A 14,452-nucleotide genomic window follows, 5' to 3' on the forward strand; every position below is an offset into this window, starting at 1 on the left:
ATCATTTAATGGAACTTCTCCTGGGTTTCCAAAGGCCATGTCAATGAAGTGCAAGCCCTGACAGGTCCTTCCAAGATGAAAAACCTCTAATACAAGCACAGTAACAGGTCACCATCTAAGGATCAGGCAGCCTAGTTAAGTTTGGAGAGGCTCATCTCCACAAAATGGATCACACCAAAAGATGATTTTGTTTTTGGTACATGGCCACTCATGTTATGCTCTGCATTAGTGAACAAACACACTAATAAAATCTTAGATCTAAGGTAATACTCAAGGTTATTATTGAACTTGTAATATGCCCAAAGTGACTTCAGAGCTACTTGAAATCAATCCTGCACATTCACAATCACAACATTATGATATTAATCTTCCCAATGCACTACTCAAAACCCATCAGGCTCCTATGAACAATATTCAGTGGCTCGTTATTACCCATTGGATAAAATAAAAACTCCTTAACTTAGCAATGAAAGCTTTCCACAATATGGCCCCAGCCTACCTTTACAGCTCTATCTTACCCTTTGCACACCCTCATGTTTCAGCCAAATTGGATAATTCACACTGGTAGAACATATCGCATGATTTCTCACCTTCATGCCCTTGCCTCCGCCAGCTTGGCTTACTGAAATCCTTTGTTGTTGTTCAATCACATCCAACGCTTTGTGGCCCCATTTGGGGTTTTCTTGGCAAAGATACTAGAGTGATTTGCCTTTTCCTTCTCCAGCTCATTTTACAGATGAGGAAACTGAGGTAAGCAGGCTTAAGTAACTTGCCCAGGGTCACATAGCAAGTGTCTGAAACTGGATTTGAACTCAATTAGATGAGTCTTCCTGATCCCAGGCCTGGCACTCTATTCACTGCACTACCTAGCTTCCTGTTGAAATCACATCGACCCATCAAAACCTAGTTCATACCTTACCTTTTCCATCTACTCTTCCCTCATCTCCTCCATCAAAAGTAATTGCTCTCTCCTCTGAACTCTCACACTTTTCATTTACCTCTTGTCCACTTAGTAAGCTCTATTACATTATCCATTTCTTTTCATCCTTTCTAGATTGTAAGCCCTCCCCTACGCACCCAAACCAGTACCTAATACATAGAAAGCACACAGTACATGTCTACATGCTCACTGACCTCAGTGCTATACTGTTATTCCATATATGTTTCCTAGTATGGCTTCGTATTCCCTTTTTAAATATATAATCTAACTAAATGTGTTCTTTCCTACCTTTACAGCCCCTAAAGAACAACCGAGTGTCTATCACAACCTGGAATCCTTCCACTTTGGACATGCAAATGAGCAAGTCCAGAATCAAACTGTAGCAGTGATTTGGCTCGTGAGGAACGTGTAAGAAAAGTACAGCTTTTACCCCTAGGCTGTACATCCCTGCCATGATGCTCAGCTGACTGCCACCAAACCAATTCCATGTCAAAGATGCAGAGGATGCAGAAAACAGTCAGTAATAAGAGGCCACCTTTGGGAGTCCCTTTTCTGGCCAGTGTCACTTTGACAGATGTCACACTTAATATCACCAGAGATGGGTCCATTATGGACTTGGAAAACTGTTGCCATTTCTGATTGCTGTTTTTTTCCCAGCCAAAAAAACACATGGTGCACGGGGATGAGCCAAATGTTGAGGAACATGGGGGATTCCCCTGCTGTTCACAGATACTAATGCCTTAATCCTCAGCCCAGGCAAAGGCCTAACTCCAAATTCAAAAAGACTTTAGGGTCCATTTGGGGACTAAATAAAAATCCTTGCCATCACAATAATTTTGAAAACTAATGCATTTTTATGTCGTTATATTTTGTTTTACCCATCTGTACCTACATTTGCCACCATGAAAAATAACTGGCTTTGAAGCCATTGGATCCAATATTTTATCCATGTCTGGGTCAGAGCAACTAGACCAGAACAACACTAAGTTGTCCAACCAATCCAGAAAGTTAATTACTGAGAAAAATGTGTGACATGCTTATCAAAACTTTTCCCCAAAATAATTAAATGAAGGTACTTTGTATGCTGGATAGCAATGGTAAAAGTTCCACTTATTCTTCTCTAGCTAATATGTAATTGGGTCTAAGTGACAATGCTTCCTTCTATTTATTTGAAAGTAGGCACTAGCATCTATATATTATTTCACACCACTAAGTTCAACTAGCATCTGAGAAATTTAACCAACTATAGCTCTATCCATGTCATGAATCAGAGTGGTAAAAAGGGAAATTCTAAAGCCCTTTTACTACAACAGACCCATGAGATTTAACTCTCTGGATCTCGGGTTCCCCATCTGTAAAATAGGGCTAGACAGGGTCAGGGAGACAGACGGCCTCTGGGGTTCCTTCCAGCTCTGAATCCAAGATACTGTGAATTTTCTTTGTCTATGAAATGCCTTGCATTCCTAAGGGGTGGATGGGGGTTGGGGGGGGGAGTCTACATAAAGTGGAACCAGATAAAGCCTCCCCCAAATCCCTGCTTCCCCTTTTAGAAATGTTAAAAGGCCATTTTCTTGGTCTGAAGCCTTTGGACTAATCTAAAAGAGCAACTTTCTATCTTTCTCTATCAATTCTGAAACAATTCGATTCAGATAATAATTAGACTAAGTGAAGTAAGAAGTCTTTGATTATATCATATACATACATATACACACATACACATATACATAAATATACATATATACATATACATATATATATATGTATATGTATACACACGAAGCAAGCGGTCAAAGGAGTACTGAGTAACTTTTAGGAAAACATTACTCAAAGGGTGTGCCAAAATTTAAATGACTACTGTTCTATTTGGTAAGGCAAACTATTTGCTAAACTTTTACCTTACCCTGAGTTCTCTAACTTTGTTTTATCATATTGTGAAATATTCCTTGTTCAAAAATCCTATGTATGAGGACTTCAAAATGCCTTGTATTAGGGGGTATAGGGGACTTTAGTTGGAACATTTCTCTCTCTAGGCAGAAAAAGGTTTAGATGTCAAATAAATATAAATTAATTTTTAAAAATTTCCAGCATGGCTTGTGCCTATAACACAGAATACGGTATTAATTTTTCCTTCATCAAGAGATACAAAGAATCACAATTTTTGCTTTCATTTGTATTTCCAAGAATTTCATTGTAACCTGTGCTAGTGAGCTTCTGTGTACTCAAAAGTGTCATTTTCTGCCTCTCTAAGTAGCAGCAGTGCTGAGATCCAATCCTGATTGCAATTCAGTGGTTCTGTTATCAAGTGAATGAGTAGCCTTGGAAACCTCACTAATTGCCCTGGATCACTGTCTTCTGATCCATCAAACAAAAGAGTTGTAACTCCCAGGTACAACCTGAGTAATTGATAACCACAAAGAATGCTTCAGATAAACTCCTAGGGTCCTCATTGTTCAGAATGACAGATGAAGCTGAAAGAGCAAACTGGAAAGTGGTTACAGAGATGAGAGACCTCCCCTTTGTCTTGGCAAACTCAGCCAGGCTGATTGGATTGCACAAAATAGAGACAGAGCTCCAAGATGCCAGTTTGACGGAGTTGCTCTCCTAACTAAAAGTGCAGTTGGGAGGATGAACAGTTGAATCACAAGTCTGGCTCAAATTAGCTCCCATCAATTTAACCCACTACCAAGTTCTTGCACCTTTGATGTGAACTAATTAAGCTCATGTGGTTTTTTTCCCCAGACTGTCTTTTGCAGCTCTGGAACAGAGCACACCAAATTAGACCCATCTGTCTAAATGGAACTGAGTTCCTTCCCATCATAAGGCATGCTTCGTTACGCTGAACAGAAGCTGCCTTCTAAAATTCTCTAACACTGTGGAGATGACTGCATTATCCCCAACTCTTATCTGGACAAGTAATTATATAATTTTAAGAACGGTGTTTCAATGTTACACAAAAAACAACAAGGCTGCTCCATTCACAGATTCATAGCCAAAGTTTCTCTGCCCTGGGGCATGCTCAATGAAGCCTCCTGACAATCTTTTAAGTTCAAATCAACAGCATTATAGATTTCCTTTTGATACAATACTTAAATTGTTATACAGCTCCAAGCTGGCCAAAAGAAGAAATATTTTCTCATTAAAAATTCCCCAACAGGAGGCACTACATAATTTTAACCAAGCACAGAAGTCTTTTGCCACATGAGGTTACATTCTTGAAAGGGAGAAAGGACCCCCATCATTTACACATGCTATAAAACAAAGTCAGCAGGAAAGAAATCCCTTGGGCAATAGCTGCTCTGGTGCTATGGGGTCATGCTCCAAAGAAAGAACATATTTTATCTCCCACTAGATGCTTCTAAGGATAAAAAACTTATTCTATTAAAATATGACTGTCCAGCTAGCTACTAAAACTGTGAATGTGAATGAAAGGAAGAAGAATAAATCTATAATGGACAACCCTGAAATAGCCTTACTTCTGGTCCAAAAAAACTTCATTCAACTATACTTAAGGTCTAATATTTTATTAGAAAAATTAACAAGTTGATGTTTTAAAAAAGAATGACCAGCTACTTAATAACTGTAATCTAAAGACATGTAAAGTAGTGCAAGTAGGTTAAAAAAAAGATTAAGTAGCATAAATGTAAAAATAATAATTGGCAAATGGCAGCACTTTCATAAAATTAAGTTTTGAAAAACATTTTACACACACTACCTCAATTTATCTTAGCACAATTTGACCAAGTAGGGGCAATTATGATTTGATTTATTGCCAAGGACACTGAGACCCAGAAAGATTGCATAATTTGCCCATGTCCATACAGCTCATACCAGAGGCAAGATTTTAACTCAGACTTTCCCTGAACCCAACTCTAGCAGCACCTTAAGAAGTGTTTGACTGACTTCTTGATTTTATTATACAACAGGGCCTCTCTATGCAGACAAAGGAGCAACCAACTCAACCATCTGACAACCAAGTTTTATTGAATTACCTTTTCCCCCATCTCTTCCCCAAATCCTAAAAAGGATTTGGAAAAGCAAATTAGGGAAGGAGAAGAAAAATTGGGAAAAGAAATGAAAGCAAGGCAAGAGAATCGAGAAAAAATCATCTGTAGTATGAGAAGAGATAGACAAAAATTCACTGAGGAAAAGAATTCCCTAAAAAATAGAATTGGCCAAAGGGAAAAGGAAGTAGAAAAGCTCACTGAAGAATCTTCCATGGCAAAAAGGTGGGGATCAAATGTTGGGAACATTGTCAAACAAAGCCAATTTTGTTTCTGCAGGATTGCTTTCCTTTATCATAAGAAAGACTTTACTGAGGGCTGGAAATAAGTAGCATAGAGGCAAAAATATAATACAATATATATTTTTTTGAATTTAAAGAAGAAAGCAATAAAATAAAGCAAAAGATGACTGGAAGGGAAAGTCACAATTTAGTGAACTTGACTATTACTCTTATTCAGATATTTGCTTATAGAGGCTTAACACGGAAATGTTAGTACATATATAGAAATGTATATAAAAATTCAACATTCACACAGAGAATTCCAAACACTACATTAGGTACATGACTTGACATTAAAATTGTGAAAAGAGCCCTGAACTAGATTCCTGGGACCTGGTTGAAACCTAGTTGTGCTTCTTACTACCTATGTTTCCTTGGATAAGTCACTGACCTCTTCAGACTTCATTTTCTTCATCTATAAAATCATGGGATTAGAGAAGTTTAAAGTCCTTTCCAGCTTTAAATATCGTGATTCCAAACTTTTCATTCTAAAATATGACACTTTTGGAGGATAGAAAGGAGAAATCTCTAGTTTAAAGTGTTAATAGAATTGTTAATATCGTGTATAAAGAACATTAGCTTAGGAGGTATAAACTGATTCCCACTCCCTCTAATTTATTCAATTTATGTCCCTACAAAACCTAAGTTGATCTTTTAAAAATTCAATTAAAAATACAAGCTCCTTAAGTGGGGGCCTAGCAGTTCAACTATTCTAGGTAAATTTTGACAGCAAATGACTATCAAATGGGGCTTATTTGAGCTGGAAAAGGAGTACAGTATGATGGCAAATAAGAAATTAGTTGTACTTTCCACCCTTTAATCCAGCAATACCATTACCAGGTCTGTATCCCAAAGAGATCAAACAAATGGGAAAAGGACCCACATGTACAAAAATATTTACAGCGGCTCTTTTTGTGGTGTCAAAGAATTGGAAATTGAGGAGCTGTCCATCAGTTGGGGAATGGCTGAACAAGTTGTGGTATATGAATGTAATGGAATACTACCGTTCTATAAGAAATGATGATCAGGCAGATTTCGGGGAAAAAAACTGGAAAAACTTACATGAACTGATGCTGAGTGAAGTGAGCAGAACCAGGAGAACACCGTACACAGCAACAGCAACATTGTGTCATAATCAACTAAGACAGACTTAGTACTTCTCAGCAATACAATGATCTAAGACAATTTCAAAAGACTTATGATAGAAAATGCTAACCACTTCCAGAGAAAGAACTGATGGAGTCTCAGTGCAAATCAAAGCATAATATTGTCACTTTTTTGGGTTATGTTTTGTGTTTTTTTCCCCCTTTTGTTCTGTTTCTTCTTTCACAACATGACTAATGTGGAAACATGTTTTACATGATTGCATGTGTATAACCTATACCAGGTTATTTTCTGTCCTGGGAAGAGAGAGGGAGAGAGGAAGAGAAATTTGGAACTCAAAATCTCATAAAAAAAAAAAGAATGTCATCCAAAAGACTCATTCAGAGAAAGAACTTTGGAATCTGACTGCAGATGGAAGCATATTATTTGCTCTCCTTCTCTTTTGTTGTTTTATTTCTTCTTTCTCATGGTTTTCCCATTAGTTCAAATTCTTTTTCAACATTATGACTAAAACGTTTAATATGAATGCATAAGTAGAGCCTATATATCAGATTGCAGGCTGTCTTGGGGAGGGGAGAGGAGAGGGAGGGAAAGGAAATTTAAAATTCAAAATCTTATGGAAGTAAATGTTGAAAACTAAAAATAAATTAGTTTTTTAAAAAAGAATGTTGAAAATTATCTTTACATGTAATTGGAAAAAATAAAATACTACTAAATTAACAACAACAAAAAATTAGTTGTGCCGCCTCACTCACCAAATCAAGGTCTTGAGAAACCCTTCTTTTCCGCAGCTCTTCCATTCTTTCACATACATCAGTAAAACAGGTATTATAATAATCTGCATATTGTTGTGCTAGGTCATCGATGTTTCCCAATGAACCATCCTAGAGGCAAAGGAGGGAGAGAGCACAGAGAAACAAAAGAGTTATTCCTATTAATAACAGCAACAAAAATAACTGCCACTTCTTTATCACTTAACAGTTCACCAGACTCTTATGTTCATTATCTCGTCTGAGCTTTCCAATAGCTCTGTGAAGCAGGGAACAAAAATAGCATTTCCATCAAGGAACCCAGCACAGTAAGACATCAAGTGATTTGTCCAAAGCCTTTACAGCTATTAAATAGCAGAGCCAGCATGCAAACCAGGATGCTACACCAGGAAAGTTAACATGACCTGTAATCAACCCTAAAATTCATATCCCCTACCTTCTCAGTACAGAGACCTAGAACTGTGAAGACCCAAGCAGTCAGCAGTAAGCTACTCTATAAGCATTCATCCATTAAATGAATCTCACTGAATTAAAATTTATGGATAGGTACATGTTTACTTAAAAATTAATTATACAGTGTTATTTCTACGATATCCTTAATAAAAAGGGGCACATGTATAGTAGGGAGCCTAAGCATCAACAACATCATTAATGTTAAAATCAATTAGTTAAGTCTAGAACTATGTTCGATGACATTTTGTGTACCATCCTATGAATTCTTTGGAGGATAACAAGGGCTGACAATAGTGCAGAGAAAACTCTACTGGGGCCAATATGTGGCCCACGAGGTCCTCAAATGTGGCCCTTTGACTGAATCCAAACTTCACAGAATAAATTCTCTTAATAAAAGGATTTGTTCTGTAAAACTTGGACTCAGTCAAAAGGCTGCACTGAAGGACCTAGAAGGCCACATGTGGCCTCAAGGCTGCAGCTTCCCCATCGCTGTGGGTAAACCTGCCACTAAAGATTCTATGAAAGTTAAGGAGAGTAATAAAGACAGGAGGATTCCCCCCAGACAATAGATGGGGAGGTCAGGACTGAAGACATAAGGCTGGGCTGAACATTCCCATCTGACTGTGTAATGGGTTAGTGAATGGCTGAGGTACCTCCTAGTAGACTGCCTGCCTCCACATCTTTTTCATCACTCAGCACTAAACTCAAAAGTATTAAAGCCTGGACTTTACCTTTTGTCAATCTTTTCTCAGACATTATAGGGAGCCTCTGGTTATGATGACTGTCTTCTGCCTCTGGCCCTTTCCAGCTTAATACTCAGGACACTTGTCTCTGTATAAGCTCATTGCATAATGAATACTTGTGTAATTTAATTGAATTGCATGCCCAAACTGAATTTGAACAACAATTTCTCTGTTACTTTCTCCCTCCCTTCCCTCCCTTCTTGGGACAGGAGAAGGCACAACCAAGTTCCTCACTAAACCCTGGCCCAAGGCCAGATGGGGCATTACAGTTTTTTAAGAACTGTTTAATTTCATGTGTATAGAAACATATATTGAAAAAGAATATGTAAATGACTGCTACAAATATATGTAAATTAAACCTTATACTCTAGGAGAATGGAAGGAGGTACTTGGTATAGCTACAGCTACAGGAAGAATTCTTAAGCGAACAAAGGATCTAGGGGATTTTTAAAGATAAAATAGACCATTTTTATTATATACAATTTAAAAGCTTCTTCAAGAGAAAAATCAATACAACCAGAATAAGACAACCTGCTATGGGGAGGGGGGGGAGAGGATCACTGCAACAAATATCTTTGATAAAAGACAGATTTCCAAGATTTACGAGAATTATTGATATAAATAAAAGATCAAATAGCCAACATTCATAAAGCAATTTAAAGTTTGCAAAACACTTCATATATGTTATCTCATTTGATCTTCACAACAATCCTGTGAGGTAGTTACTATTATTATCACCATTTTATAAACGAACTTAAGTGATTTGCCCAGGGTTAACTAACCAGTAAGTGTCTCAGGCAGTATTTGAAATCAGGTCTTCCTGACACCAAACACACTATTCTAGCCAATGTGCCATCTGAAACCTTGCATATTGTGCACATGCATACATGTATAATATATATAAATACATATGTACACACATACACATACATAGGAAAAAGCCATTGCCCCCAGTAGATAAGTGTTAAAAAGACAGAGAAAGTTTTCAAAAGAGATGCAAACTAAACACAAATATATTGCAAACTGGCAGTTAGATGGTAGAATAGAAAGAGTACTGGCTCTGGACTCAAAAAGACCCAACTTTAAATTTTATCTCAGATACTAGCTGTATGACTCTAAGCAAGTCACTTAACCCTGTTTGCCTCAGTTTCCTCATCTGTAAAATGAGCTAGAGAAGGAAATGGCAAACCACTGCAGTATCTTTGCCAAGAAAACCCCAAAAGGGATTAAGAAGAGTCAACACAAACTGAAAATGACTGAATAACAAAAACAAACCACTCAATATTAGGTATATCTATCAAGGTAGTTAAAGAGAGAGGGATAAATTTCATATATCCAAAAACATCTATAGCAAAATTTTTTGAAGTTTCAAAAAAATAATATGGGTACCCACCAATTGGGGAAAGGTTGGACACACAGTGGTATATGAGTATAATTTAATATTTTTACTACACCATAAAATATAATTAATGTAAAGAATTCTGGAGACTTCCAATCCCAAGATGGTAAAGTGAGGAAGGAACCCTCTGAAGCCCTCCCAAATTCCCCTCCAAACAACTAGAAATCCACCTCAGAATTGATCTGGAAGCAGCTTATCAGCATGGCAGGAAAGGTCTACTCATTGGAGTGGGAAGAGAGTGAGGTCCAAGAACAGCAGCAACAGCCAGCCTCACAGCATGGGGCCTGAAGCAAGGCTCTAAGCCTGGGGCAATCCACCAGTGAAGCCTTGCCCTCCTGCAAGCCAGCAGTCCCCTAAGTCAAGAGAGCGGTTTGTGTAGTGCAGTAAGGCTCCACACCAGCAACCCCACTCCCCAAGCCACCAGCCAGGACTTGCCCCCATTGCTGACCAGCAGTGAAGCCCCATTTTGGGGCTGGCCAAGAGGGAGACCCCTCCCCTGGGGATTACCAGCAGAGAGACCCTGTTTCCACAGCAATGCAGCATCAGGCCCCCACCCCTGGAGCAAACCAGCAAAAAGATCCCTTCTCCAGGGTCAGCCACCAGAAAGACTCTGTACCATAGCAACCCAGGAGCAAAGCCCCACCCCTAGTGCAGGCCAGTAGCTAAACCCCACACCCAGGAGAGGCCAAAATGAAGGCTAACCCCTCTGCCCAGCACAAGCCAGAAGGGAAGCCTACCCTCCAGAGAAAGCAAGCAGCTAAGCCCTGAAGCCCAGTGAAAGACAGCAGTAAGACCCAGCACAAAAATCTTGGAAGAGTACAGGACCAGAGCCCAACTCACATAAAGACATGAAGTTATCAAAACAAAAAGGCAGAAAAAATTAGCAAAAACTAAGAAAAAAAACCTTAACTACAGAAAAGTTATTATGGTGATAGAGAGGATCAAAGCATAAGCTTAGAAGAAGACAAAAGTGTCAAAATGACTACATGTGAAGCCTCAAAGAAAAATGTAATTTGGTCTCAGGCCTAAAAAGAATTCCTGGAAGAACTTGAAAAGGATTTGGAAAAGCAAATTATAGAAGTAGAAGAAAAACTGGGAAAAGAAATGAAAGCAAAGCAAGAGAATTAAGAAAAAATAGTCTATAGTATGGGAAGAGATATACAAAAATTCACTGAGGAAAATAATTCCCTAAAAAATAGAATTGGCCAAAGGGAAATGGAAGTAGAAAAGCTCACTGAAGAAAATAATTCCTTACAAATTAGAATTGAACAAGTAGAAACTAATAACTCTATGAGACATCAAGATACAATAAAACAAAACTTTAAAAGTCTTAAAAAATAGAATAAATTGTGAAATTTCTTGTTGGAAAAACAACTGACCTAGAAAATAGATCCAAGAGAGATAATATAAGAATTATTGGACGACCCAAAAGTCATGATTTAAAAAAAAAAGGCCTGGACAACATCTTTCAAGAAATTATCAAAGAAAGTTGCCCTAATATATTAGAACCAGAGGGCAAAATAGAAATTGAAAGAATCCACCAATCATTGCCTGAAAGAGATCTCAAAATAAGGACTCCCAGGAACATCATAGCCAAATTTCAGAGCTTACAGATCAAGGAGAAAGTACTGCAAATAGCCAAAAAGAAACAATTCAAATATTGTGGGATCACAATCAGGATTACAGAGGATTTGGCAGCTTCTACATTAAAGAACCAGAGGACTTGGAATATGAAATACCAGAAGGCAAAGCCATTAGGATTACAACCAAGAATCACCTACCCAGCAAAACTGAATATAATCTTTCGGGGGGAAAAACAGACCTTTAATGAAATAGAGGACTTCAAAGCATTTCTAATTAAAAGATCAAAGCTGAATAAAAAATATGACCACCAACTACAAGACTCAAGGGGTATATAAAAAGATAAAAAAGAAACAAGAAACAGAAAACATAAGAAATTCAATAAGGTTAAACTCTATTTTACATGGCAAGATAATATTTATAACTCAAAAACTTTAAAACTGTAAAAGCAATTAAGAGTATATGTAGACAGAGGCCATGGATATAAGGTGACTTTCATGGGATGATACCCCAAAAAATAAAATAAAGGGATGAGAAGAAAATTGCATTGGAAGGAGAAGGGAGATTTAATGGGGTAAATTATCCCACATAACAGAGGCATGAAAGAGTTATTATAATGGAGGGGAAGATAGGGGGAGGTGGTGGTGGGCAAAACTTAAACCAGGGGTGGGGAATCTGTGGCCTTCTAGGTCCTTGCATGCAGCCTTTTGACTGAGTCCAAGTTTTACAGAACAAATCCTTTTATTAAGGGGATTTGTTCTGTGAAGTTTGGATTTAGTCAAAGGGCCACACTTGAGCCCTACATGTGGCCTTGAGGCCACAGGTTCCCCACCCCTGGCTTAAACCTTACCCTCTTCAAAACTGGCTCAAAGAGGGAATAACTGAGTTAGATACAGACATCTATCTTACCCTATAAGGAAGTAAAAAGGGATGGCAATAATAGGAGGGGAAAGGGGACTGATAAAAGGGAAGGTATATTGGGGAAAGCAGTGATCAGAAATAAAACATTTGTGAAGAGGGAAAGAGTAGGGGGTAAGGGGGGGGATAAAAAAGTGAAAAATAGCATGACAGGAAATACACAATTAGTTATCATAACCATAAATGTGAATGGGACAAACTCAACCATAAAACAGAAGTGGATAGCAGAATAGATTAAAAACTAAAATCCTAAAATATGTTGTTTACAAGAAACACATTTGAAGCAGAGTGATAACACACAGGGTAAAGGTATGGGGCTAAAGGAGAATCTATTATGCTTCAACTGAAGCAAAGAAAGAAGGGATAGCAAGCATCTCAGACAAAGCAAAAGCAAAAATAGATCCAATTACAAGAGATAAAGAGGAAATTATATCTTGCTGAAAGGTACCATAGATAATGAAGTCATATCAATACTAAACATATATGCACCAAATGGTATAGCATCTAAATTTTTGAAGGAAAAGTTTAATAAGCTAGGAGGAAATAGATAATAAAACTATACTAGTAGGGGAAGCTTAACTTTTTCCTCTCAGAACTAGATAAATCTAACCAAAAAATAAACAAGAAAGAAGTTAAGGAAGTGAATAAAATTCTGGAAAAGTTAGATATGATAGATCTCTGGAGAAAACTGAACAGGAATAGAAAGGAATATACCTTTTTCTCAGCACTACATGGCACCAGCACAAAAATTGGCCATGTATTAGTACATAAAAACCTCACAACTAAATGCAGAAAAGAAATATTAAATATATACTTTTGAGATCATAAAGTAATAAAAATTACATTCAATAATGGACAAGAGAAAGAGATTAAAATGTAATTGGAAATGAAATAGTTGTTCTAAAAAATAAGTGGGTCAAAGAACAAATCACAGAAGCAATCGATGATTTCATTAGAGAAAATGACAACAATGAGACAACATGCCAAAATTTATGGGATGCAGCCAAAGTTGCACTTAGAGGAAATTTTATATTTCTAATTGCTTACATTGATAAAATAGGGAAAAGGCAGATCAATGAATTGGGCATGCAACTAAAAAAGAACTAGAAAAAGAACAAATAAAAAATCCCGAATTAAACACCAAATTAGAAATCCTGAAAATCAAAGGAGAAATTAATAAAACTGAAAGTAAGAAAACCATTGAACTAATAAATAAAACTAGAAGCTGGTTTTGTGAAAAAAAACAATAAGATAAATACACCATTGGTTAATTTGATTTTAAAAACAGAAAGAAAAAAACAAATTACTAGTATCAAAAATGAAAGGGGTCAGTTCACCATCAATGAAGAAGAAATTAAGACAATTGTAGGCACTATTTTGCCCAATTACATGCCAATAAATTTGACAGTTTACAAATATTTACAAAAATGTAAATTACCCAGATTAACAGAAAAAGAATAAGATACTTAAATAACACAATTTTAGAAAAAGAAATTAAACAAGCTATCAATGAACTTCCTAAGAAAAAATCCCTAGAACCAGATGGATTCACAAGCAAATTTTGCCAAACATTTAAAGACAATTAATGTCAATACCATATAAATTATTTGGAAAAATCAGTGAAGGATTCCTACCAAATTCCCTTTATGAGACAAATATGATTCTGATACCGAAAAAAAAAATCTTAGACCAATTTTCCTAATGAATATTGATACAAAAATTTTAAATAAAATACTAGCAAAGAGATTACAGCAACATATCACAAAGATCATATGATATGGCCTAGTGAGATTTATACTAGGAATGCAGGGCTGCTTCAATATTAGAAAAATTATCAGTATAATTGACCATATAAATAACAAACCCAATAGATAGCACACGATTATCTCAACAGATGCAGAAAAAACCTTTACCAAAATACAGCACCTATTCTTATTCAAAACACTAGAGAGCATAGGAATAAATGGAGCTTACTTTAAAATGATAAGTAATATTTATCTAAAGCCATCAGCAAGCATCTATAATCAGGATAAGCTAGAATCCTTCCCATTACAATGTGAAGCAAGTATGCCCATTATCACCTGTATTATTTAATACTGTACTAGAAATGTTAGCTATTGTAATAAAAGAAAAAGAAATTAAAGGAATTAGAATAAACAATGAGGAAATAATACTACCATTCTTTGCGGTATTATACTTAGAAAATCCTAGAGGATCAACTAAAAAACTAATTGAAATTATTAACAACTTCAGCAAAATTGC

General features: G+C 36.7%; 1 protein-coding gene across 1 annotated transcript in view; it reads right to left on the reverse strand.

Moving 5' to 3' along the window:
* The window catches only part of SASH1 (SAM and SH3 domain containing 1), a 240,834-nt gene that overhangs the window by 171,480 nt on the left and 54,902 nt on the right, over positions 1 to 14,452 (reverse strand). The window contains exon 2 of the mRNA XM_020986580.2: positions 7,082 to 7,210. Coding sequence (XP_020842239.1) covers positions 7,082 to 7,210 — 129 coding nt within the window. The remainder of the gene's footprint in view (positions 1 to 7,081; positions 7,211 to 14,452) is intronic.

The sequence above is a fragment of the Phascolarctos cinereus genome, unplaced genomic scaffold (genome assembly GCF_003287225.1).
Source record: "Phascolarctos cinereus isolate Bilbo 61053 unplaced genomic scaffold, phaCin_HiC Scaffold_5;HRSCAF=322, whole genome shotgun sequence".
In the NCBI taxonomy this organism is placed as follows: Eukaryota; Metazoa; Chordata; class Mammalia; order Diprotodontia; family Phascolarctidae; genus Phascolarctos; species Phascolarctos cinereus.